At 42.1% G+C, this 22,834-nt stretch overlaps 2 protein-coding genes across 3 annotated transcripts in view; one reads left to right on the top strand and one right to left on the bottom strand.

The window, feature by feature from the left end:
* LAMB3 (laminin subunit beta 3) overlaps positions 1 to 22,834 on the top strand; it is a 176,429-nt gene that overhangs the window by 87,329 nt on the left and 66,266 nt on the right. The window lies entirely within an intron of this gene.
* On the bottom strand, positions 16,349 to 17,086 carry G0S2 (G0/G1 switch 2). Its single transcript, XM_003930406.4, has one exon. The coding sequence runs from the start codon at positions 17,084 to 17,086 to the stop codon at positions 16,775 to 16,777; it is 312 nt and encodes a 103-aa protein (XP_003930455.1). The 3' UTR covers positions 16,349 to 16,774.

The following is a 22,834-nucleotide window of genomic DNA, read 5'->3' as shown; positions in this document are numbered from 1 at the left end:
ATTTTTTCCTTGGAGACATTTTACTGAAGCCCTTAGTCCTTCTGTCCCCTGAATCTGGGGACATTCCTTTGCCATTACCTGGGAACTCCTGTTTTCTCTTTCTTGGTTTACTTCCTCATGTATGTTTTGAGATCTTATATGCAGGAGCGATGTTTCACATTTTTAACATCTTTAAGAGGGCATTAATCCGTCAGACCCCAGCCAAATAAAGGACAGTATGAGGGTTCTGGTCAGCCCTGTCTGCTTGTCCTTGTATTACCTTGTCCTTGATTGTTTTTGGCTGGGTAAGGTTTTCTAGACTAGACACTGTTTTCTCTCAGGATTGGAAGATGTTCCTGTCTTGCCTTTCAGTTTTTAGATCCAGTGTTGATACTGAGAGGTCCAATTACTGTTCAGATTTCTGACCCTTGGTTTGTGAACTATTTTTCTTTCTCTAGACCTTTTGGGATCCTTTTATTCCTGAGGTTCTAACATTTCCAATAATATGCTTTAATAAGTTTTTGTTTTGTTTTGTTTTGTTTTTATTATTCATTGTGTTGGGCACCCACTGCATCCACTGAATATAGAAATTCAAATCTTGCATTTTTGGTAAATTTTGGAGAATTTTTTATTATTATTATTTTATTCTCTTTCATTTTCTCTGTGCTTTCTTTTTGGATTTCTTAATAGAAGATGTCAGAGCTGCTGAGCTGATCTCTTAAGTTTCTTATATTTCTATGTCTTATTTTTTTAATCTCTTTCCCTTTTGTCCTATTTTATGGGAGATTTCCCCGATTTTATCTTCCAATGCTTAATTTTAATTAATTTTTCAAGACAGAATTTCACTCTTGTTGCTCAGGCCGGAGAGCAATGGTGCGATCTCAGCTCCCTGCAACCTCCGCCTCCCCGGTTCAAGTGGTTCTCCTGCCTCAGCCTCCAGAGTATCTGGGATTATGGGCACACGCCACCATGCCTGGCTAATTTTTGTATTTTTAGTAGAGGCATGGTTTCACCATGTTGGCCAGACTGATCTTGAACTCCTGACCTCAGGTAATCACCACCTCGGCCTCCCAAATTGCATGAGCCACTGCAACTGGCCTTTCATTTTAATTGTTAAATGTCCAGTTTTATTTTTATTTAATTGATAATTATTTCTTCTGCTTCCTGGATTTTCTCTCTTGAGGTCTTCAGTGTCAGAGGCTTTTGTCCCATGCCTGGTGTCTTGGTCTGTTTGTGTTACTGTAAAGGAACCCTGAGCCTGAGTTGTTTTTAAAGCCAAGGGGTCTATTTGGCTTATGGTTTGGCGGCCTGCAGAAGAAGCATGGTACTGACATTTGCATCTGGCACCATGGCTCTTCTTCCACTCATGGAAGAAGTTTAAGAGGAGCAGGCATCACCTGGCAAGAGAGGGGTGGGAGGGGGCAGGCTCTTTAAACAACCAGTTCTTGCAGGAACTCATAGAGTGAGAACTCACTCATTTCTATGAGCATGGCACCAAGTCATTCATGAGGGATTCACCCCCATGACTCAAACACCTCACCCCAGGCCCCACTTCTAACCTTGGGGATTAAATTTCAGCATGCAACTTGGAGGGGACAAATATCCAAGCTGTATCACCTGGTGATCCTTGTAGTCTCTTCCTTGGTTGTTGGAAGCTTTATGTGTGAGGGCAAGGCTTGTTAATTTTTGGACTTCACTGTAGGATAATCCAGAAGGCCCCTGGCGGTTTCACTAGGGGAACCAAATGTTTGTAGTGTTTGTCTCTTTGGTTGGGTCCCTTCTACAGAGAAGAATCCTTAATTCTTCTGCCTAGTGTAAGCTGGGGTAGGGTGGCAGAGAGGGGTATAGCTAGGCTGTTTGCGTTCTGGGAGCTGAGCCAGTAAAATGGGCTGGGGAATCTCATCTTTCAGTATGGAGTCTTTCTCTAATCTTGCTGTTTCCAGCTCCACGCCTAACCCCACCCTCTGCTGTGTCTGATATCCCTGAGCCTGGTGTGTCTTCGCTAAGTTTCTCCTGAAAATAACCTTTCCCCCAAAGTAATTTACAGATTCAACGCTATTCCCATCAAGCTACCAATGACCTTCTTCACAGAACTGGAAAAAAACACCTTAAACTTCATATGGAACCAAAAGAGAGCCCTCATAGCCAAGTCAATTCTAAGCAAAAAGAACAAAGCAGGAGGCATCACACTACCAGACTTCAAACTATACTACAAGGCTGCAGTAATCAAAACAGCATGGTACTGGTACCAAAACAGAGATATAGACCAATGGAACAGAACAGAGGCCTCAGAGGAAATACAACATACCTACAACCATCTGATCTTTGACAAACCTGACAAAAACAAGCAATGGGGAAAGGACTCCCTGTTCAATAAATGGTGTTGGGAAAACTGGCTAGCCATGTGCAGAAAGCAGAAACAGGACCCCTTCCTGACACCTTACACCAAAATTAACTCCAGATGGATTAAAGACTTAAGCATCAGACCTAATACCATAAAAACCTTAGAAGAAAATCTAGGAAAAACCATTCAGGACATAGGTGTAGGCAAGGACTTCATGACCAAAATGCCAAAAGCAATGGCAACAAAAGCCAAAATAGACAAATGAGACCTAATCAAACTCCACAGCTTCTGCACGGCAAAAGAAACAGTCAGTAGAGTGAATCGGCAACCAACAGAATGGGAAAAAATTTTTGCAGCCTACCCATCTGACAAGGGGCTGATATCCAGAATTTACAAAGAACTAAAGCAGATCTACAAGAAAAAAACAAGCCCATTCAAAAATGGGCAAAGGATATGAACAGATACTTTACAAAAGAAGACATACAGGAGGCCAACAAACATATGAAAAAATGCTCATCATCACTGGTCATCAGAGAAATGCAAATCAAAACCACATTGAGATACCATCTCACACCAGTTAGAATGGCGATCATTAAAAAATCGGGAAACAACAGATGCTGGAGAGGATGTGGAGAAATAGGAACACTTTTACACTGTTGGTGGGAATGTAAATTAATTCAACCATTGTGGAAGACAGTGTGGCGATTCCTCAAGGACCTAAAAATAGAAATCCCATTTGACCCAGCAATCCCATTACTGGGTATATATCCAAAGGATTATAAATCATTCTACTACACGGACACGTGCACACAAATGTTCATTGCAGCACTGTTTACAATAGCAAAGACCTGGAACCAACCCAAATGCCCAACGATGATAGATTGGATAGGGAAAATGTGGTACATATACACCATGGAATATTACGCAGCCATCAAAAACGATGAGTTCACGTCCTTTGTAGGGACATGGATGAACCTGGAAACCATCATTCTCAGCAAACTGACACAAGAGCAGAAAATCAAACACCGTATATTCTCACTCATAGGCGGGTGTTGAACAATGAGAACATATGGACACAGGGAGGGGAGCACTACACACTGGGGTCCGTTGGGGGGAAATGGGGGAGGGGCGGGGGTGGGGAGGTGGGACGAGATAGCATGGGGAGAAATGACAGATACAGGTGAGGGGACGGAAGGCAGCAAACCACACAGCTATGTGTGTACCTATGCAACAATCTTGCATGTTCATCACATGTACCCCAAAACCTAAAATGCAATTAAAAACAAACAAACAAACAAACAAAAAAAAAGAAAAAGAAAAAGAAAATAACCTTTCCTTCTCCAGCTGCAGTAGCTGTAGAGGCCAAGGGTCTTATCCTACTTTTACCGACCCCGCCCCCGTTCCTCCAACTCCTGAGGCTTCCCATCATGAGCACTCAGACTTCTTCAGCAGTCTTGGGTTTGCTAAGTCACTTATCACTCATCCATCCACTTTCCATCTTCCAAGACTGTCAACATTCCTGAGCTGTTGTTATCTCTGTTGTTCCCGTGTTCCCGCTCTTCTTATCCTTGTGGCTTATGGCATGTAAATTCTTCTACTGTCATCAAAGCATTTTGTCAGCATGCAGAAATTAATATCTGTTCAGAGTGCCAAGTTTAACCCTAGATAGCTGTTTTTTGAGTGGCCTGTCAGGCTCAAAATCAGAGGAAGCTTATAATAGTGATATCATCTATTTACCCTCAAGTTATCAAAGAGTCAAGAGCATGGAAACAAGACTTTTCTTTCTTTCTTTTTTTTTTTTTTTGAGACAGAGTCTTCCCTCCCTCTATTGCCCAGGCTGGAGTACAATGGTGCAATCTCGACTCACTGCAACCTCCACCTCCTGGGTTCAAGCAATTATCCTGCCTTAGCCTCCTGAGTAGCTGAAACTACAGGTGCCCCACCACGCCTGGCTAGTTTTTTTGTATTTTTACTAGAGACAGGGTTTCATCATATTAGCCAGACTGGTCTCGAACTCCTGACCTCATGATCCACCTGCTTTGGTCTCCCAAAGTGCTAGGATTACAGGCGTGAGCCAGGGTGCCTGGTCCGAAACAAGACTTTTTATTGCATGATTTTATTGGAAGAAAATGGGGAAATATTTCATTTGTTCATCCATTTTAACATATTTATTGAACACGAATCCATCTCTGGAATAGTGCGAGGTGCTGGGAATACAAAGGCTCAGTAAGATGTGGTTTCTGCTTTCAAAGAGAGTGAAGTCAACTACAAGGAAAGTAGGCCAGTAAATGAGAGCTCACTGTAGCATGATGTATACTGGAATAGTCATGTGCAGCAAGTGCCGGGGAAGGACAGGAGGGACAGGCCACGGCGGCAGGAAAGGGCTCCGGGAGGTGTTCCTGGAGCTCAGGCTAAGGACAAGTTATGCAGATGAGCATGTTGGGGAAAGGCTTTCCAAGCAGAGGGAACTGCATGTATTCAGGCAAGAAGTCTAGAAGCAGCATGGCATTTCAGAGGAAACTCAGGTGGCCTGAATGGCTAGAGCAAGGGCCTGTGTTGAAGAGGAGTCTGAGTTAAGACTGTAGCAGGCACTGAACTAGCCAAGTCTGTCCAGAGCCTGATTCTGGGCCTACCAGCAAGAGATCCAGAAATCATAATATCTTATTCCCCCTGTGAATTTGAGCAAACTTAAAACAATGTTATTTGTAAAATGAGGCTAATATGAAGATTACATAAATAAATGAGACATGTAAAATCCTGATCCAGTGGTAGGCATGTAAAATATTCTAACTCTCTCATGACAAATCTGCCTTAAATCTTTCTCCTCCCTAGTCTCCTAACAGTTATAAAACAGATTCTGGAAAAACTGAACTATTGGGGAAATCTTTTTCTTCTTTCTGTTTCTGCCAGGGGAAGATTACTTGAGCATCTTTTAACTGAATGTTGTATTTAGTCAGCAGATGTGGTGTTTATGAGCTCTCAGACATCTGGGGTGCCTTCCTGTAAAGCTTGCATGATTTCTTACAAGGCTTCTGGGTGGGACTCTGGGAGAACTGAGTTCGTTTTCTTCCCATCACTGACATACATATGACTTTGGGCAAGGCCCTTCCCTTATTTTGGCTTCAATTCCCTCACCTGGCAAACAAGGCGAATTACATTAGACTACGTTTAAGATTAGTGCTAGCTCAGAAATTGGACAGGGAACTTTTAGCTGTACTGAAATTAGTATAAAGAAAGAGCTAGGATTTTCAGATTTCATTTTCATATCATCCTAATGACAGGGAGGCAGTTTCTTTCAAACCTTGGCAAGCAAGCAGAAATGAGACTGTTTCATCTCTCCTTACCTTTCCCACCCTCCTTTCAGCTTCTCACTGTGATGAACTCACACAAACCCCAAAGAGAAATACTGGCACTGAAGAAAACACTTCAAGTGTGTCCCCCTGATACTGGTAAGCTCTGTTGGAAAAGTCAGAGGATAGGACTCTTAAAGGCCAACTGTTATGAAAACACATCATCATTGTCTGTAGATGTTTTCTGAAGCAAGCATCTTGCTATTTTAATCTCTCAAAGTGACTGGATCACTAAACCACAACCCCCTGGATGATACTATCTATTGATGGCAAGCGAAGGTTTGAATAAATGGTGAGGGTGGGGAATGGTATTTCCCTTTCCTGTCAGGTTTCTCCAGTTCCCTGACCTGAAACAAGTATTGGGATTTTCTCTGAAAACACCTTTTAGGGCTCAAAGGGTCAGTATTCTGAGCAGCCCAGCCAGACTGGGACTAAGGGATAGATGAATAGCACATGGAGAATTTTGATTGACACATTTAGGCCTTCCTTGGTCCACCGAACAAGACTTCTGGAAATAAAATGAGCCTCTTTCAACACTCTAGATCTAAATGTTAGTAACATCATACTAGCTGATGTTTGGATGCAACACGCAGATATCATCACGTTTAGCAGTTCCCAGGACATAGTGTAGTGTTTGTGCTCTATCACTGGTTTAAAGCCAATTTTAAAAACTGCTTACAACCTTTCTATAATTCTTGCAGTTTTTCTGTAATGCCAAAAGAACATGCAGACATTTTCATACTATCTTTGCAACCTTTTTATTCCAACCTGACTTTCTGTCCCAAAATGATCAGAATGCTGTCAGTGCCGGTAACAGACTTATGGTTCCATCTGCATCTTATCATATCGTCCCTCCTACACATTTGAAAGTGCATCAGGCATTTCTTCTTCTTCTTTTTTTTTTTTTTTTTTTGACCAGCATTTCACATTGTCATTTCTCTTTAGCCCAGCCCTCCTGTTCATTGCAATAGATTAATTATTTCAATAGTAGTTTTTTTTTTGAGGACCTACTATGTACTAGGTCCTGACACAAATGGTGGTACGATGATATATAATGTGATTTTAAAGTCTTACCTCAAGATTTCGAACAAATTTGACTTCTTTTTATTGATGTTCTTTTTTCCTTTGGCTTCTCCTCTCTCTCTCCCTCCTCCTCTGCCTTTCCTTCTGTTTCGTCTCTCCCTTCCTTTGCGGTTTCCCACTCTTTGGGGAGGGGCAGGATTTCCTGCTCAGAAGTTGGTTGGTTTCTGGGAGGAGTCAGAAGACCTGATTTGGGACTGAAACCAGCTGGTCTGCCACCTGATACAAGAAGGTGAAACTCAGGCCAAGGAAGAAGGCCCTTATGCTAGGACCGATCTGGCAGCCAGGAGGCACCTGCAGAGACAGCCCCAAAGAGAAGCCAGAATGGGCCAGTCGTGGGCATCAGGCATCAATCAATACTACCCAAAGGACAAGGAGCCCTCGAGGCAGCCCAAGACGGGAATGCTTGGAAGTGGTCCTGGTTGCCCTGGACACTTATCCATTACTATCGTTAGCTCTTAACATGGGAGAGGCATACCACATAGAGCCCCTGTCCCACCTTTAGCAGGGGCTCACTCTCAGATTCCCAGGTTTGTTTCAGAGGAAGTTACTGAAACAAAAACGGGTTTGGGCAGGTTTTCCTTTTTTACCAGGAGCGACTCTAGTGATCCAGCACATTCTGAGAGGGCTGTGTGTCCACACATTTCTCAGTTATAAACTCCTTAGGGATCATATATGTGACTTATAAACCATTTTAGTGATTGCATCAGCTGACGGTGGAGTAGATGGTAAAGGGATGACAGGAATCTACAATGAGGTCTATCAGGGAAAGAGACTCCAGTAGGGACAATAATTCTATCATGATTCTCACCAATTAATGACAGAGTCACATCCCAATTCAGAGGTTTGTGATTTCTGGACTAAGGAAGGGACTACAGTGTATCAGGACAAAATTGTACTTTCTTCCTGTTTCTTCATTTGTTCAACAAATATTTAGTAAGCACCTACCCTGTACTAGGCACTGGGCTAGAGGCCAGGGATAGAGTGGTAAGCCATACTAGATGTAGCTATGCCCTGATGGAGAGTATAGTGACATGGTTGTGCACTGGCCCCTCTGAGACGGGACGCAAGCTCAGAGGAAGGACGGTAATTGTTGGGTGCGAATGTCTCCTTTAAAGAAGAACCATTGACAGATTTTGGATAGTCATCCTTCTGTTACTTAGCCAACGTAGAACACTGGTTCTTTGAATGACCCTTTTGCTTGCAGTATCTACAAGTGTCCCTCTCTATTCCCAATTCTCAGAAAACGCAAGACTTTTTGTCTTCTTTTTATTTCAGGGCAAGTTGTTTTGTATAGAGAACGATATGTTCTATTGATTTCTAGATTATTTACTTTCTAGAGCTCTCTGAAAATGTCCAGCTATGTATTGGATATTTTCTAAGCTGTCAGTTTCATATTTCAATTGCTTTTTTCTCATTAAATCCCCTAATTCATATTTGAGCCCTTTAATGGAAAAAAATAAAGACAATGTTTCTTTTATTTCAGCTGCTGAGTGTACTCCAGAATCCTCTCTGAAAGTTTTTTGAAGTCTCTTTTCATTTGTATTTAGTTTACAATTTTTAATCTTTGTTTTATATACTTTTAAAAGAAAGAATTTTTTTGAAATTGCTTTTTGTACTGTATTTTCTTTTTCTTGTCTGCTTAAGGCATTTGTTTTTCATTTTGCACAACTGAGTTATTTAATATTTTTTTTCTTACCCTACTGCTTATAAATCTTTTTTTCCCCATTGGATGGTCTAACAATTAACTGAATCATTTGGTACAGCTGTTTAATCCAGAACAATAAGTACCTAATAAAATCCTGAATTATTAACTAATTTCTGCTCAAGCACCCCTTAGACTTAGGAAAATCTTTCATAATAACTTTTAATTTTGCTCCAGGCCAGGGTTTAAATTCAGCTTTTTTAGGACTGCCCTCTGGTTTGGCAATGTTACAATGTGATTACCCTTTTCCAGAAAAAAACTCAGAAGAAAGGGTTGGCTCACGTTGAAGGTCAGGTAAAGCTGAATTAAAAGACAGAGAAATGAAAGGAGGGTGGGTTTTAGGTGGTATTAGAGTCTTTGAGAGAGACCATTCTCGAGTTAAAATTTTACTTTGAAGCCTTAACAGACCAATGAAAGAAGCTAACTATTGCCTCTTTGGGGTTTTGTCTCCTGATTTTTCCGGGGTTCCTCTTAAACATCTTAATTTATTCATTTTGACATGTCAGAAGTTCTATGTGGTGGCCATTTCTATTCTAACAATAGTTTTTGCACTTTACCAAAGTAAGTGCAAGAGTTAGGATTATCTTGCAATTTTACATGGAAAGCAGGTGTTCTTCCAGTGAAGGCTGCAGTTTTGACATGGAAGAAACCAAGAAGGACAAGAAAGGCCACTGAATAAAAGTGTGAGCTTGTGAATGGTATCTTGGGTTCCCTGTCTAAGCAAAGGTTAGAAAGGACCACAACATCAATGACTTGACATAATCCTTGAGCCCAGAGTACAAACCAAAGGTGTCCTATCACAGACTGACAAGACAGGGAATGCTCTCATGAAAGTGTTTTGTAGATCTGACAAATTGCCTTTTCCCAAATTGGGTCTCAGTGTACTGGACTTCTAACTGTTATCCCCAAGGACTAGCTTGGATTAAATTGGTAACTTACGGAGTATGTATCTCCATTCATTTCCTCTGGAACACTCCCTTATGTCAGACAATCCAGAAAAAAATACAATAAGACTTTTTAATATAGACAAGCAAAAGCAAACATGAAATAGGAAGGGAATAAACAGTTTAATGGTAAAAATATTTACGCCTCCAAAACCAAAGGTCTAATGAACTTATACAAAGACCTATGTTGAACTACTCAATGGTATACTTCCCACACAAAATGTCAAATGATCTTATACCAAGACTTTTGTCCAATTACTCAATGGTATACCTCCCAAACAAAATGTTTAATGATCTTATACGAAGGTCTAGATATAATTGTTTACTAAAATATGCTAAATTTTAGTTGACTAAATTTTCTAATTATGTTATATAAAGAACTATAAATGATCTTATACAAAGGCCTGCTTGGTTGCAAATCACAGAGGCAATGAGAACTCAATGAAACTAGTCCGAGCTCAGGTGATTGTTGAGATTTTCTCACCAGGCAGCAGCTCTAAAGGACAAATGCACTTGGGCACAAGGAACCCAGTAAGTGTACCTGTTGGTCCCATGTTCTCTGGAATACTGCCAAGGGAAGGTCTTTAAAACAATCACAGTAGAGCTTCTAGACTTTTCAAAGAATGATGAGACCACCATTTAATGTCTAAAATGAAAACAGTAAACTTATTGCTCATTATAGTAAGGGCAAGATTTGCTGCTCAGTCTCTCTGAACAGCAGACTGCTGATCTCATGTAGGGTTTTGCATGAAGGTCAGGGACTGATGTAGTTTCCCAGACATAAGTGGGCTGATATCAGCTATAGAGGCCTGACTGCTTGTTGATTGGTTAGCACTCTGAGATGTAGTTAATGGCATGAGTTCATTCTTGATTGGTTGACTTTCAGAAGTGAGGGCCTGTCACTGATTGTTTGGCTTCTAAAAGCTTAACATTGATTAAGCCAGTGTGTTTTCTACTAGTTCTGGTTAGTATGACTACAGAACAATTAAATTTTCCTAAGAATGTGGGAAATGTTCAATATTCTCAGTTGATACCTACTATTTGTTTTCATCAGAATATAGTGCAAGATGGCATCTAATACAGCACAAAACTGTATCAATTTATTTCTATAAATAGGTCAAAGTTTTGTGGTGTTTTGTGAAGAGGAAGGTAACTTTAATAGACATTTCACTATGACCAGATTTGAGACTGTTAGGTTTGACCAGTAGGTTAAGGTATTTTTATAAAAGGCAAAAGCATTAGTTAAATAAGCTTAATCAAGAAATAACTTGTTTTTGGAATTAAATTTATCACATTTAATGATAATTGAGCAAAAAGGAAACATGTTTATCAATATGCTGAGAAAAAGAATAAAGAGGCATTTAAAGAAAGGGGGGGATCTAGACAGACAGGCTAGAAAAGGAAATAGATCCCCTATTTGGTGGTTATATTAGAAAAAATCTTAGCATCTTATAATGGGATGCAACCTCCAAGTCCAGGAATCTCTTCTCCAGTTTCTACCCTCCCTAGCAGATAACTTCCAACACCTGTTTGGATGCTTTTGGTAACGGGAGCTTACTGTATATCACAAGGCAATTCATTATGTTTTTTAATTACTCTGATGTCATAATGATAATGTAATATCTGCCTCCTCGTTATCCTGATTGATAGTGCTAGGTCGGTATTGTTGAGCCACATAAGCCTGATCCTCTCCAATATGGCAGCTCTTCAAATATTTGGAGCAATTATCATGTAAAGCTACTGAATCTAGTATCTCTATTGTTCTTCAGTTGTTCTGTATGTGACAGAGTTTCTGAACTTTTATTTGTCCTAGTCACTCTAATCTAAGCAGATTTTTTTTTTTTTGGTCAAGATTTGTCTTAAAATATTAACAACAGCAATAAGAACTATCATTGATTGAAAGCCTACTATATGCAAGGTACTACTGTAAGAGCTCTATGTGTATTATCTCATTTAATCAGCAATTTTTTCCCTGAGGAAGGTACTATTTTACAGATGAAGAAAGAATTTAAGTAACTCAAGAGAAAGAGAGTATAAATAACTTTCCCAGGTTTTAGAGCTGTAAATAGGAGAGTCAAGATGCAAACCCAAGCAAATACAGGCAGTCTGATTTAAACTCTTCGTTTTTCACCCTGACAGAATGCAAAGTATAAGAAAGCCACCTGCCCTTCTCTTTTTCTGCACATTATACTTCTATTAATGAAGCATTAATTTGTTTTAGCACCCCTATTATAAGCCCTCATTGGCTTTTATTGAACTTGTAATCACCGAAAATTTTTAGGTCTGAGCAAAAAGAACAAAATTAGAGGCATCCTACTACTTGACTTCAAAATAAACTTCAAAGGTATAATAATAAAAACAGTATGATACTGGCATAAAAGCAGATATATATACCAACGGAACAGAATAGAGAGCTTAGAAGTAAATTCACTCACTTGTAGCCAACTGATTTTCAGCAAAGTTGCCGAGAGCCCACAGTGGGGAAAAGACAATCTCTTCAATAAATGGTGCTGGGAAAATTTGATATCCACATGCAGAAGAACCAGACTAGCTCCCGATCTCTCACCATATCAAGTCACATGCCACATAACATTTTAGTCAATGAGGGACTGTATATATGATGATAGTACTATAGGATTATAATAATGTATTTTTACTATACCTTTTTATGTTTAGATATACAAATGCTTACCATTGTGTTACAATTGCCTACAATATTCAGTACAGTAATATACCATACAGGCTTATAGTCTATGATCAGTAGACTACACCATATAGCCTAGGTATGTAGTAGACCATACTATCTAGGTGTGTTTTAAGTAAACTCTATGATGTTTGCACAAATGACAAAAATCACCTAGCAAAGCATTTCTTACAATATATCCCCACCATTAAGTCATGTATGACTACAAAATTCAACTCAAAATGGATTAAAGATTTAAATATAAAATCAGAAATTATGAAACTACCAGAAGATGATATAGGGGAAACATTTTGAGACATTGGACCAGGCAAAAAAGTTTTAGATAAGACTTCAAAAACATAGGCAACCAAAGCAAAAATAGACAAATGGGATTACATCAAACTGAAAAGTTTGTGTACAGCAAAGGACACAACAGTGAAGAGACAACCTGCAGAATGGGAGAAAATATGTGTAAACTGTACATCTGACAAAGGGTTAATATCCAGAATGTATAAGAAACTCAAACAACTCAATAGCCAAATAAACCCAAGTAACCTAATTTTTAAAATGGGCAAAAAACCTTAATAGATATTTCTCAAAAGAGGACATAAAATTGGCCAACAGGTATGTGAAAAAAATGCTCAACATCACCGATCATCAGGGAAATAAAAATCAAAACCACAAGTAAATACCACCTCACTATAGTTAGAATAGCTCTTATCAAAACACAAAAGAAAGCAAGTGTTGGTGAGGAAGTGGAGAAAAGGGAATGCTTGTACGCTGTCGGTGGGAATGTAAATTAGCACAGCCCCGAATGCAACGGAAAACAGCATTGGAGGTTCCTAAAAGATTAAAAGTAGAGCCATCATAAGACCCAGAATCCCCACTAGTGGGTGTATAGAGATAGCTGTACTCCCATGTGTGTTGCAGCATTATTTACAATAGCCAAAACATGAAATCAGCTAAGTGCCAGCAGTGGATGAAAGGATAAAGAACATGTGGTATATGTATACAGTGGAATACTATTCAGCAATGGAAAGAATGACATCCTGTCATCTGAGATGGAGTGGATGAACCTGGATGTTATGTTAAGTGAAATAAGCTGGACATAGAAAGACAAATAGCACAGGATCTCACTGATATGTGGAATATATAAGTGATCTATATAAGATAATATATGAGATCTATCTATCTAGATAGATAGATCTTATAGAGGTATAGAGTAGATCAGTGTGATTAACAGACACTTGGGAGGAGAAGGGGAGAGGAGAATGAGGAGAGGCTGGTCAAGGGTTACAAAGTTTCAATTAGGAGGAATTCTGGAGTTCTTTTCCACAGTAGGGTGACTATGGTTAACAGTAAGGTATTGTATATTACAAAATATCTAGAAGAGAGGCTTTTGAATGTTCTCAAGACAAGAAATGATAAATCTGTGAGGTGATGGCTGTGCTAAATACCTTGATTTGATCGCTACACAATGTGTTCATGTGTGGAAACATCAAATTGTACTCCGTAAATATGTACAATTATAATGTGTCAGACATTAAAAACAAAAAACCCTCTAGGTTTTTTTCACATGATCTGCTGCTAGGATATGTCTTTCTAATTCTGTGCTCACCCAATTGTGGACCTGAATTCTGTACTGTATCTTTTCCCTCTTCAGTTTCAGTCAGTTTTGCTTTGGTGCATGGTTCCAGCCTATTGAGTTGTTTTGAGTTCTGACTGTGCTATCTCAGCTCTGTGTCACCAACAGAGTTGATGGGTGTACCTTCTGCTACCTCTCCTAGGTTGTTGGTAAAATTACCAAGCAGGATAGGACAAAAGACAATTTCTGTTCCTGTGTTCGGAGAGGGACTTACCATGTTTGATCACAACCAGACATAGCCTTGTGAGACCACCTCAAAACTTCATTTCTGAAATTATTAAGCAAACCCTTTTTCCTTAGTTTCCTCTAACTCAGAATTTTTCAACTTCTACCCTATTGGAGAATTTGGATTGGAGAATTCTTTGTGTTAAGGGGCTGTCCTGTGCATTAGAAGATATTTAACAGCCGCCTGACTTCTACCCTCTAGATGCCTGCTGTACTGCCCCCTTCCTTCATCCAGACAACCAGAAATGTCTTTAGACTGTCAGATGTTCTCTAGGGGGACAAAACTGCTTCCCCTTTAATTTACAGTCACTGCTGTAACTTCATAAATGATTAATTAGACAATCAACTATTTATTAAGAACCTACTATTTGGCTAGGACCTAATGATTTCTGTGAACACTAAAGAAGACATGGTCCTTGACCTCAAGAAGATTATACTATAAGAGATATGACCAAGCCCACAGAGCAACTGGGAGAAAAACAAGTCCATTAGTGAGTGATACAGTGTGAGACTCAAGCATTTAAGAACTCAGAGAATTAAGAAGACCAGTGAGAACAGAGATTCCAACAGCCCAGACTTGATTGGGTTGGGTAATTTGAACATAAATAGGCATGGGAAATTTCCCTTTACACAAAAACATATAGGCATACCTATATATTTGGGTAACTTTTTATGTATAAGCAAACTTTCAAAACATAGTCCTTTCCTTCTAAGTAAAAAAATCAGAGCACACAATTTTATGTGTAGTTTGATGATGGGCAAAATGCCTGTATTTGAAATCATACCTCCCTTGGAGAATTTGAGGTATGTGGTTTCAGAAGATGTGGAGGTAGTGGGTGGGAGGACATTCAGGTTGGAAGAGTAATGTAAACAAAGGTACAAAAAACAGAAGGGAACAGGAGGGGACCAGTGTTCATGGTAGGCAGCCTGAGAAATCAGGCAAGAGGGCCGGCTGAGACAGAAGCACATCCAAGGCACTGAAACCTGGCATGGGAGTTTTAGTCTCAGACGTTTTTGAGTTCAGGAGCAGCAGAATGAAATAGACTAAAGGAAGGACAGTCTGACACGGGACTGTTTAGGGCGAATGTGTTAGAGGGTGCAGGGGTGGTTTGAACATTGAAAGCCAGACAAGGTGATAGCTGAATGGGAAAAGGAGTATAATTAATACATTAGAAGAGGCATTTTGGAAGAGCAGCCAGAAGGACAAAATTGAGTCAGTTCCTAGGAAGTTTCTTGGACATTGAAATGGAGGCTCTGCCTTGGTATAGGGCTGAATTTTCCATGTTGGAAACTGGGAGAACCGTGATGCCACTGATATTCTTCTTTTCCTTTTAAACTCCAAATATGTTTCTTTTCCTTGGATAATCTTACCACATTCTGATTGCTTTTTCCTTTGGGAGTGGTAAAAATAGATTTCAGAGAGAGATGGCTTTTGATCAGGGCCAGGAACACTGGGTAGGAATGGAGTTGGCAGAAATGAAATGAAGACGGGTGGGGCATTGGATGAGGGAGAGTCTGAGCAAAGGCAATGGTGTGAGCCAGTGGTGTGTTTGGCAAAAATATACAGCTGTTGATCAAAGAAGTAAAGTGTCAGTACCTGATTAGGACAGAAAACGTGAAAAATGTGTGGAGACTACCATCAAGGCCATGCCTCTGGCTCCTGGCTACCTCTTTCAGGTTTAAAATTTCTTATGCTGAGCCCTGTAGAGTCACTGAATTAGCTATTACTGCAGATGAAGCTCTGTCCACTAAAGGAAGAGGACTCAGATACATAACAAGCAATTTTTTTTATCTTTCTAGCCCAGGGTTTCTTACTATGATCTGGGTTCATGGAGAGGAAGGCTGGGTAGAGGTAGACTCACCTGATTTGGTGTTCTTGGGAGCTTATCTCTTTTCCTGCTAGGTAGCTAGTTTTTCCTTTCTTCCCTTCCCCTACCCTCCAGATCTCCCTCCTTCCTTTTCTTCCCTTCTCTCTCTGCCTCTCTCTCTTTTTCTAAAATACAGCTGGGAAGAAAAAGGTATCAGCCATGGGACCCTCTGGTGCACAGGTGTGAGGAACAAAGAACTTTTTTGCCTTAGAATTAATCAGTTATCTCCCGCTCACTCTAGCTCAGAAGTTGATCTACCTTCTGATCTTAAAATGCTAAATCTCATGGAACTTATAAAAGTTTCCCTTTTCTCACCCCTAACAAGAAGCAAAAACGAGTACTCAACAGACTTATATGGATGTAGTAGCTTATCACACAGTTCCTAGATGTGAAGCAAGTGTCTGACCTTCAGGAAGCTGCTCCCTCTGTAGTGCAGGGTTAAGACCCTATCACCATCTCCCTCATGCTCAGCCTCCCTGCTGCCCACCCCAGGACACCACACCTCTCAGGAATTGGATAATGAGATATGGTATAAAATTTTTTTAATTTCAAAATGCAAAATGGTGGTCATTGTAATAATAATAATAATAATAATAATATAAAAAGCATTTATCGAAAAGCATTTATCCTGCCTCCCTAGTGCAAAATGGTAGACGCGTTTAGATAACTCAAAGATACACAGTACTGGACACGTCATGACAATGCAGTGCTGCACAGCAGCAAAACTCAACCCCACATTCCTTTTGGTGGATGCTTGTGGTAGGTCAGTTCTAGATGTCAGTGGCTTCTCTGAAGTCAATCCAGATAACAAACAGCACGTGCACCTGCAGTCTCCCAGCGGAGTCAGGCTCCCGTGCGCGCGCCCTCTCCGTCTCCCCCTGCCTCTCTCAGTCCGTTTCGGTCGCTCTGTCTGCCGCCTCTCCCTCCCACTGCACTGGTATCCCACCATTCCTAGGAGGCGTGCTGCCGGTTGGAGAGGGCCCTGCCGCAGAGGATGGCGTCGTGCTGCTTGCCTTTCTCCTGCAGGGCTTGCTTCTGGAGAGCCTGTCGCTCCCGGGCGGCCTGCAGCTCCGCCACGGCCGCCTCCTCGTCCCGCAGACGGCTGGCGGCGGTGAAGGGGCTGCACACAGTCTCCATCAGGCCGAGCACCACGCCGAGGAGGGCCAGCACGCTGCCCAGCACGTACAGCTTCACCAGCTTCCCCTTGCGCTTCTGGGCCATCAGCTCCTTGGCCAGGGGGATCAGTTCCTGGACCGTTTCCATCTCGGCTCTGGGCTCTCGGAGGCGGGAGTGACCTGCAGGAGGAGCAGCAGGAGAGGGGACGTTAGCCACCGGAGAATGGCTGCAGCCTCCCACCACCCCGCACCCAGCTTATCTTGGGGAGGGCTGATAGAAAGGGGGACCACCTTAGTGGCGCGGCACGAGCAGGAGGCAGCGCAAGCTGGAGTCGGAGGCGGTCAGCGAATGCGGCGGTCAGCGAATCTGCTGGTCAGGCTGGCCTCGGCGTGCTCCTCCTCTTAGCAGCAGCGGCTCTTCCAGATGGAGACTCCGCAGCTGGCACCGTGTTAGCGTCCGGGGCGCTTATATGTTTTCTCCGAGCCACGCCTCCTGGGCTCCCTGGCCCAGGTCCGCGCAGCCAGAGCCAGGGGAAAGGGGAGGGGGAGGAAAGGCAGGAGGGGGAGAGGAGGGGGTGGAACCCGGCTGGGATCTGGCGGGAGGTGGCCACGCGCTACGCACGCTCTGACTGTGTGAGCAAGGGGACTCGCGGGGGGGCGGGGGGGGACGCGCGGGAGGGCAGGCCTGCACGGGAAGGTTCCACTACAGGCGGGCGCAGGGAGGATCTGAGCCCAGGGAGGTGTCCATGGACATTTCTGGCCTGACGGCACCTTCTAACTGGTGTCGGTGGGTGCACAGCTTTCTTCGTAAAGGGCAACCTGACATTATAAATAATGAGGGAATCTCATTTATTCGGAAGGTTGTCATCTTTCCAGGCGTGTGGCAATGGATCAGACAGGAGAAGGCAAGGAGGAGGGTAATAGAACAGAACAGGTCACGCTTGGATGAAGCAGTATGTGCCAATACTGTTTCTTTCCTGCCTGATTGGTTTTATTAAGAGGTGCATGCATGTAGAGCTGGAGTCCGTTGATAGAAAACTATTCAATGATGGTGACTTTTATGCACAGAGGGGTGTGTGTGTGTGTGTGTGTGTGTGAGAGAGAGAGAGAGAGAGAGAGAGAGAGAGAGAGAGAGAGAGAGAGACAAAAGTCTCTTTGCCTGCAAGCTCTTTCCTTATGTACTCCTGTGTATCAGGGAACAGCCTTTAAATTCAAATTCTTCTCACTTCCACTTGAGACCTCGAGTTGGGAGCTGGAGGGGCGGGGTTCGAATATGGAAGAGGCTGTTGGTAGAAGTTTGTCTGCCATTCTAGAATGGAAGTATTTCATGCTCTCCTCAGTAATTCTCCGCCACCCTCCTGGGTTTGGGGATACAGCTTTACTGCTCCAGCTCAACTTCAGCATTGAAGCAGTTTGGGGCAGAAGGATGTGCCGTAGATAGCTTAGGTAAGAATCCAGAGTGTGAATACTCTTGGATATGTGAAGATACAGGACTGCTTTTGACCAGGATTAGATATAATCACCTGGGGCCGAGGAGCTTTCTCATTTGCCTTCAGTTACAAATATGCCAGATTTAGCAAAGTAGGGGAAAAGGAGAGGCAAACTGGCCAAAGGGCTTTAAGCAGAGAAAGGGAGGGTGCAGGGGAAAGAAAGGGAAATCAAGCTGTCCAGAAAATTGCAAAGGTCAGTGATGCAATCTTGCAACAGACTTCACAGTCGGTCATGCTGAGCCCTGAAGGGTGGGTCGGGGGAAGGGCTGTCTCAGGTATCAAATGTTTTAGTTTTTGAATTGTTAACAGTAATCTTTCTTTGGGGGTCTGAAGCAATTTCCCAGATAATTCAGTTTAAGAAAGGCAGCAATAACAACTACCCTTTGCCTTGGCTATTAATAGTTCAGGCAAGGGTTTGTGTGTGGAGAATGGTCAAGTTTATCTAAATAGCTTATTTGAAATTCTACATTTTAGAATTTAGTCTGTTTGAGTCAAGGTGACTAAGGGCCAAATGGGATTATTCCTGGAGGATTGTGTTTCCTGCTTATTGTTCTTTTAACCTTGTCAGGCAGGAAAATTCTATAACAGGGGTTCCCGCCAAGTTCAATGTCAGTGTTGGCATTTTCTTTGAATCTTCCTTATAATTTCAGAACCTCTAATAACTGGCAGAAATGATTTGTGAGCTTTCCCAGTATCTATGAGGGTTCCAAACTCATTGCTCCTGGAAGAGCACATGATATGTGCCCTGATATGAGGGCTGTCACTTGGTTTCCATTCTGAAGGTGAGTCAGCCTAACTTGGGACCCAAAACTCTGAAATTGACTGGCCAGTAAGCATTTCCCGTGTTTCTGTAACTCAGAGACGCAAACCACACATCTTCCTAGGTCAGCAGGCTGTAATTTATCTGGGGTTCCCCTTTCCTGTGATTTACTGTGTTAGAGCACATTGCCAGCTCAGATCCTTTTCTGATAATTTGACTTTGACCCCCAGGTTCCAGCAGCTATATTGGCAAGGACTGAGCAGAGGAGGACAGTAAGTGCCATGGACAGAGGTCACTGGTAGATTTGATCTTCCTAGTTTAGGTGGTAGCTGGGGCTGAGTGGGAGATGATGGGAGAAGAAGGCTAAGGAATCCAGTGTTGACTCCTGTCTAGGAATTTCTGAGAGCAGCAACTCTGTCTGGGTGGGAAAAGAGAGCCTGGCTCCTAGGGTAGGAGGGGACTAGGTCGGGTTTGGAAACTCAACACGTAATTTAATGAAGCTGATGTCATTTTTAGGGAAATAAAACCCTGTGTTGTGTCATGTATGCAGGTTATAGCTATGATGGTCAAACCAAGCCATAGGGTGACCAACCATCTTATTTTGCTCAGGGATGAGGGGTTTTCTGAAATGAAGGATTCCCACTGCTAAAACCGAGGCACTTCCAGGCAAACTGAAATGGTCATCTGCCCTTGAGTCTATCGTAACATTTGACTCTTGCCACTTCTAGGAAAGTAGGAAGGGCTAGTTTAAATTTTTATATTTTGCTTTCTAAGTCCCTTTCTCCCAGACATTAAGACATTCAGAGCCATCTGCAGAGGGTAAAGTCAAAAAGAGGTGCATGTGGTTCCAGGTGTAAGTGCAGAGGAGGGATGAAACTGTCCCTACCACTCTGCCTTGGAGATTGAAGTCACAGGGGAAAGAGGTCTTTTGGATGGTTAGTTGTAAATTAGCTTCAATAATAATAGTAATAATTTTTTTTACTAGCTCCTTGCTGTACACCTCTGGGACTCTAGGCAGCTGAAGGGAGGGAGCCATTATAGGAGATATTGTAGTGTAGCAGGATCAGCAGGGAACAAACCTCTCGAACACAGAACTAAGAAAGGAAGTGGCTTTTTATTTGGCCAAGAGCTTTGGGAGGCTAATGCCTTGACCACTGAGCCCTCTGAAGAGCAGTTTCTCTTCCTTTTTAAGGGCTTACAACTCTAAAGGGGGTGCAGAGGTGAAACTGTGTCATTGCTCATTGGCTGGACATTTGACCTCACAAACTTTGGCTTCATTGATTTGCTAGTTCATAAGCCGTGTGAGAGGGAACAGGCAGGGGAGGGGGCTTACAGAAGCAAGACAAAGACAGTAAATTATTGGTTGGCAGAGATATTTCCAGGAGGGGGCCTGGGTCATGCAAATGTGGAGGACGTGACCTAGTGACTGACTCCAGCTGGTAGTGATACATTCTTTGCAACTTTTTCAAGGCTTATAGATAGCAGAGGCACTGGGAACCGAAAAGAGTTATCTTCCCAGTCCTTAGGGCTCTTTATGGTCTGGTCAGTGGTGTCAGCAAATTGCCTGACCACGGATTTAAGCTCTTTGGTATTTTATCTCTTTCTCACCCTTCTTCCCATCTGGAAGGGAGGAGGGAGGTGGAGGCTGGGAAGTGGGAGGAGTGGAGGAGGTCTCCCCTCTCAGTAGCAGGACAGGACGCAGATGAAACCTCCTGGACACCAGATTTAAAGAAGGAAGTGGCTTGTATTCTGCTGGGAGTATCAGCAGACTTGTGTCTCAAAAACTGAGCTCCCCAACAAAGAAAATACTAGCCCTTTTAATGGCTTACAATTCTAGAAAGTACATGTGAGAGGGTTGTGATCAATGAAGTAGGCATGGAGTACGTGATCAGGTGGGGCTTTGAGCAAGACTGAGCGAGAACGATGAAGGACGTTTCTCCATGTTATGTCTGCTATGGATAGATAGGAGTGTGATTAAGGGTGGTGCCCAGTCTGCTAGCTTTTACTTTTTTCTAAACACAGTTTACAACCTAGCCTAGAATGCAAGATAAGCTTGCAGCTTCACTAGGGAGGGATTACTTAAATTCCTTAGCCTCTGTGCAACTCTTAAATGGCCTTTACTTTCAGCTAACTACTATTTGTGTTATGCTTATTATTTAAACTACACTCTGTTCTTTTTATTTTCCTTCTACAATATGATAAAACTATTTGTAATTTAAAAACTACCCCACTTGAGTTTTTTTTAGTCCCTTAGTTACTTTTCATGGTTTTAAAAAGAAGGCTTCTTATCACTCAAATATCAGTGGAAGACACTGAAATTTATATGTCTAGTCTTTATCTCCTCTGATCTTGTAGACAAGAGTTCTAGAGTCCAGTATTTCTGCATGGAGACCCTGCTATTATCACAGCTTGACACATTTAAAACAAGACTCCTTACCTTCTTCTCTATAATCATACTGAGCTATGTCCTCTTCTCAATATCCTTATTTCTAGCAGTGACGGCTCCATTTTATTTGTTCTCTGGGCTTGAAATATTGTGGCAGTTTTTTTGGGATGGCCTTCCCTGACTACTGCATCCCACCACTGTCCACCCAGTGCCCTACTTTCTTTTTTCCTAGCACTTGTTACCTGACTCTATCTGGATATACTTAATGGTTTGATTTTATGTTGTCTTCCATGTGTTGGAGGATAGTCTTCATGAGGGTGGGGACTTTGGTTTGCTCTTCACAGTGTCTCCAGTGTCCAGTATAATCCTTAGCACACAAGAGGTCCTTAATGGCTAACTATGGGATTAATGAATGGCTTTCCTATTAGACTGTGAAGTCTGGCAGGGGAGGGACTGTTTTTTTTTTTTTTTTTTGCACACAGTCCAACTTTTAGTAGATGCTTAGAGAAGCATTCAGGTTTTTTGGGGGGACAGTTTTTTTTTGCCTTTAATCCTTTCTCCTCTAGTCTCCACTATCACCAAATTCATCTTCCTAAAATTTAATTTTTTATTGTCCACTGACCGTTTAAAGCCCAAGATCATTGCTTACTGCCCACACAATGGACTCTTGGACCCTGCATGTTGAGTTTGCTTGATTTAGTATTCCTGGAATTCAGGATCTCTGTGGGCCTGATCTTCTCCTTTTCATCTCCCCCAACAACGCTTTTTTCCATGGAGAGTTTTCTTCACAGGCCAAGAAACAATTCATCCTCATAGCTGCTGCTTCATTTTTACACACACTGTTCTTCCTACCTGAAATGCTGACCTCTTTCTACTTGGTCTTCCTTCCTTCCTTCCTTCCTTCCTTCCTTCTTCTTCTTCTTCTTTTTTTTTTTTTTTAATAACAGGGTTTCACCATGTTGGTCAGGCTGGTCTTGAACTCCTGACCTCAGGTGATCTGCCCGCCTTGGCCTCCAAAGTGCTTGGATTACATGCGTGAGCCACCGCGCCTGGCCCTTTTTTTTTTTGCTATGAAAATGTTTGATCAGACCAAACTACTTACTATGAAAATGCTTTAAAATGCAGCAGGGGAGATGTAAAGACTCAAAGAAGTGTGTAATGACAATGGCTGTCAGCACACACTAAAGAATCCCCACTGCTCTCAAGTTCAAGCTCATGTGCTCCAAGAAGCCACCACTGCCCATGCCAGCACACCCTGAT

The sequence above is a fragment of the Saimiri boliviensis genome, chromosome 14, assembly GCF_048565385.1.
Source record: "Saimiri boliviensis isolate mSaiBol1 chromosome 14, mSaiBol1.pri, whole genome shotgun sequence".
NCBI classification, from domain to species: Eukaryota; Metazoa; Chordata; class Mammalia; order Primates; family Cebidae; genus Saimiri; species Saimiri boliviensis.
The sequence above is the reverse complement of the archived record's forward strand: the minus strand, read 5'-3'. Positions and strand labels throughout refer to the sequence as shown.

Excerpts from the sequence above, each read along its gene's own strand:
- G0S2 (XM_003930406.4), bottom strand. The coding sequence starts at position 17,086 with ATGGAAACGGTCCAGGAACTGATCCCCCTGGCCAAGGAGCTGATGGCC.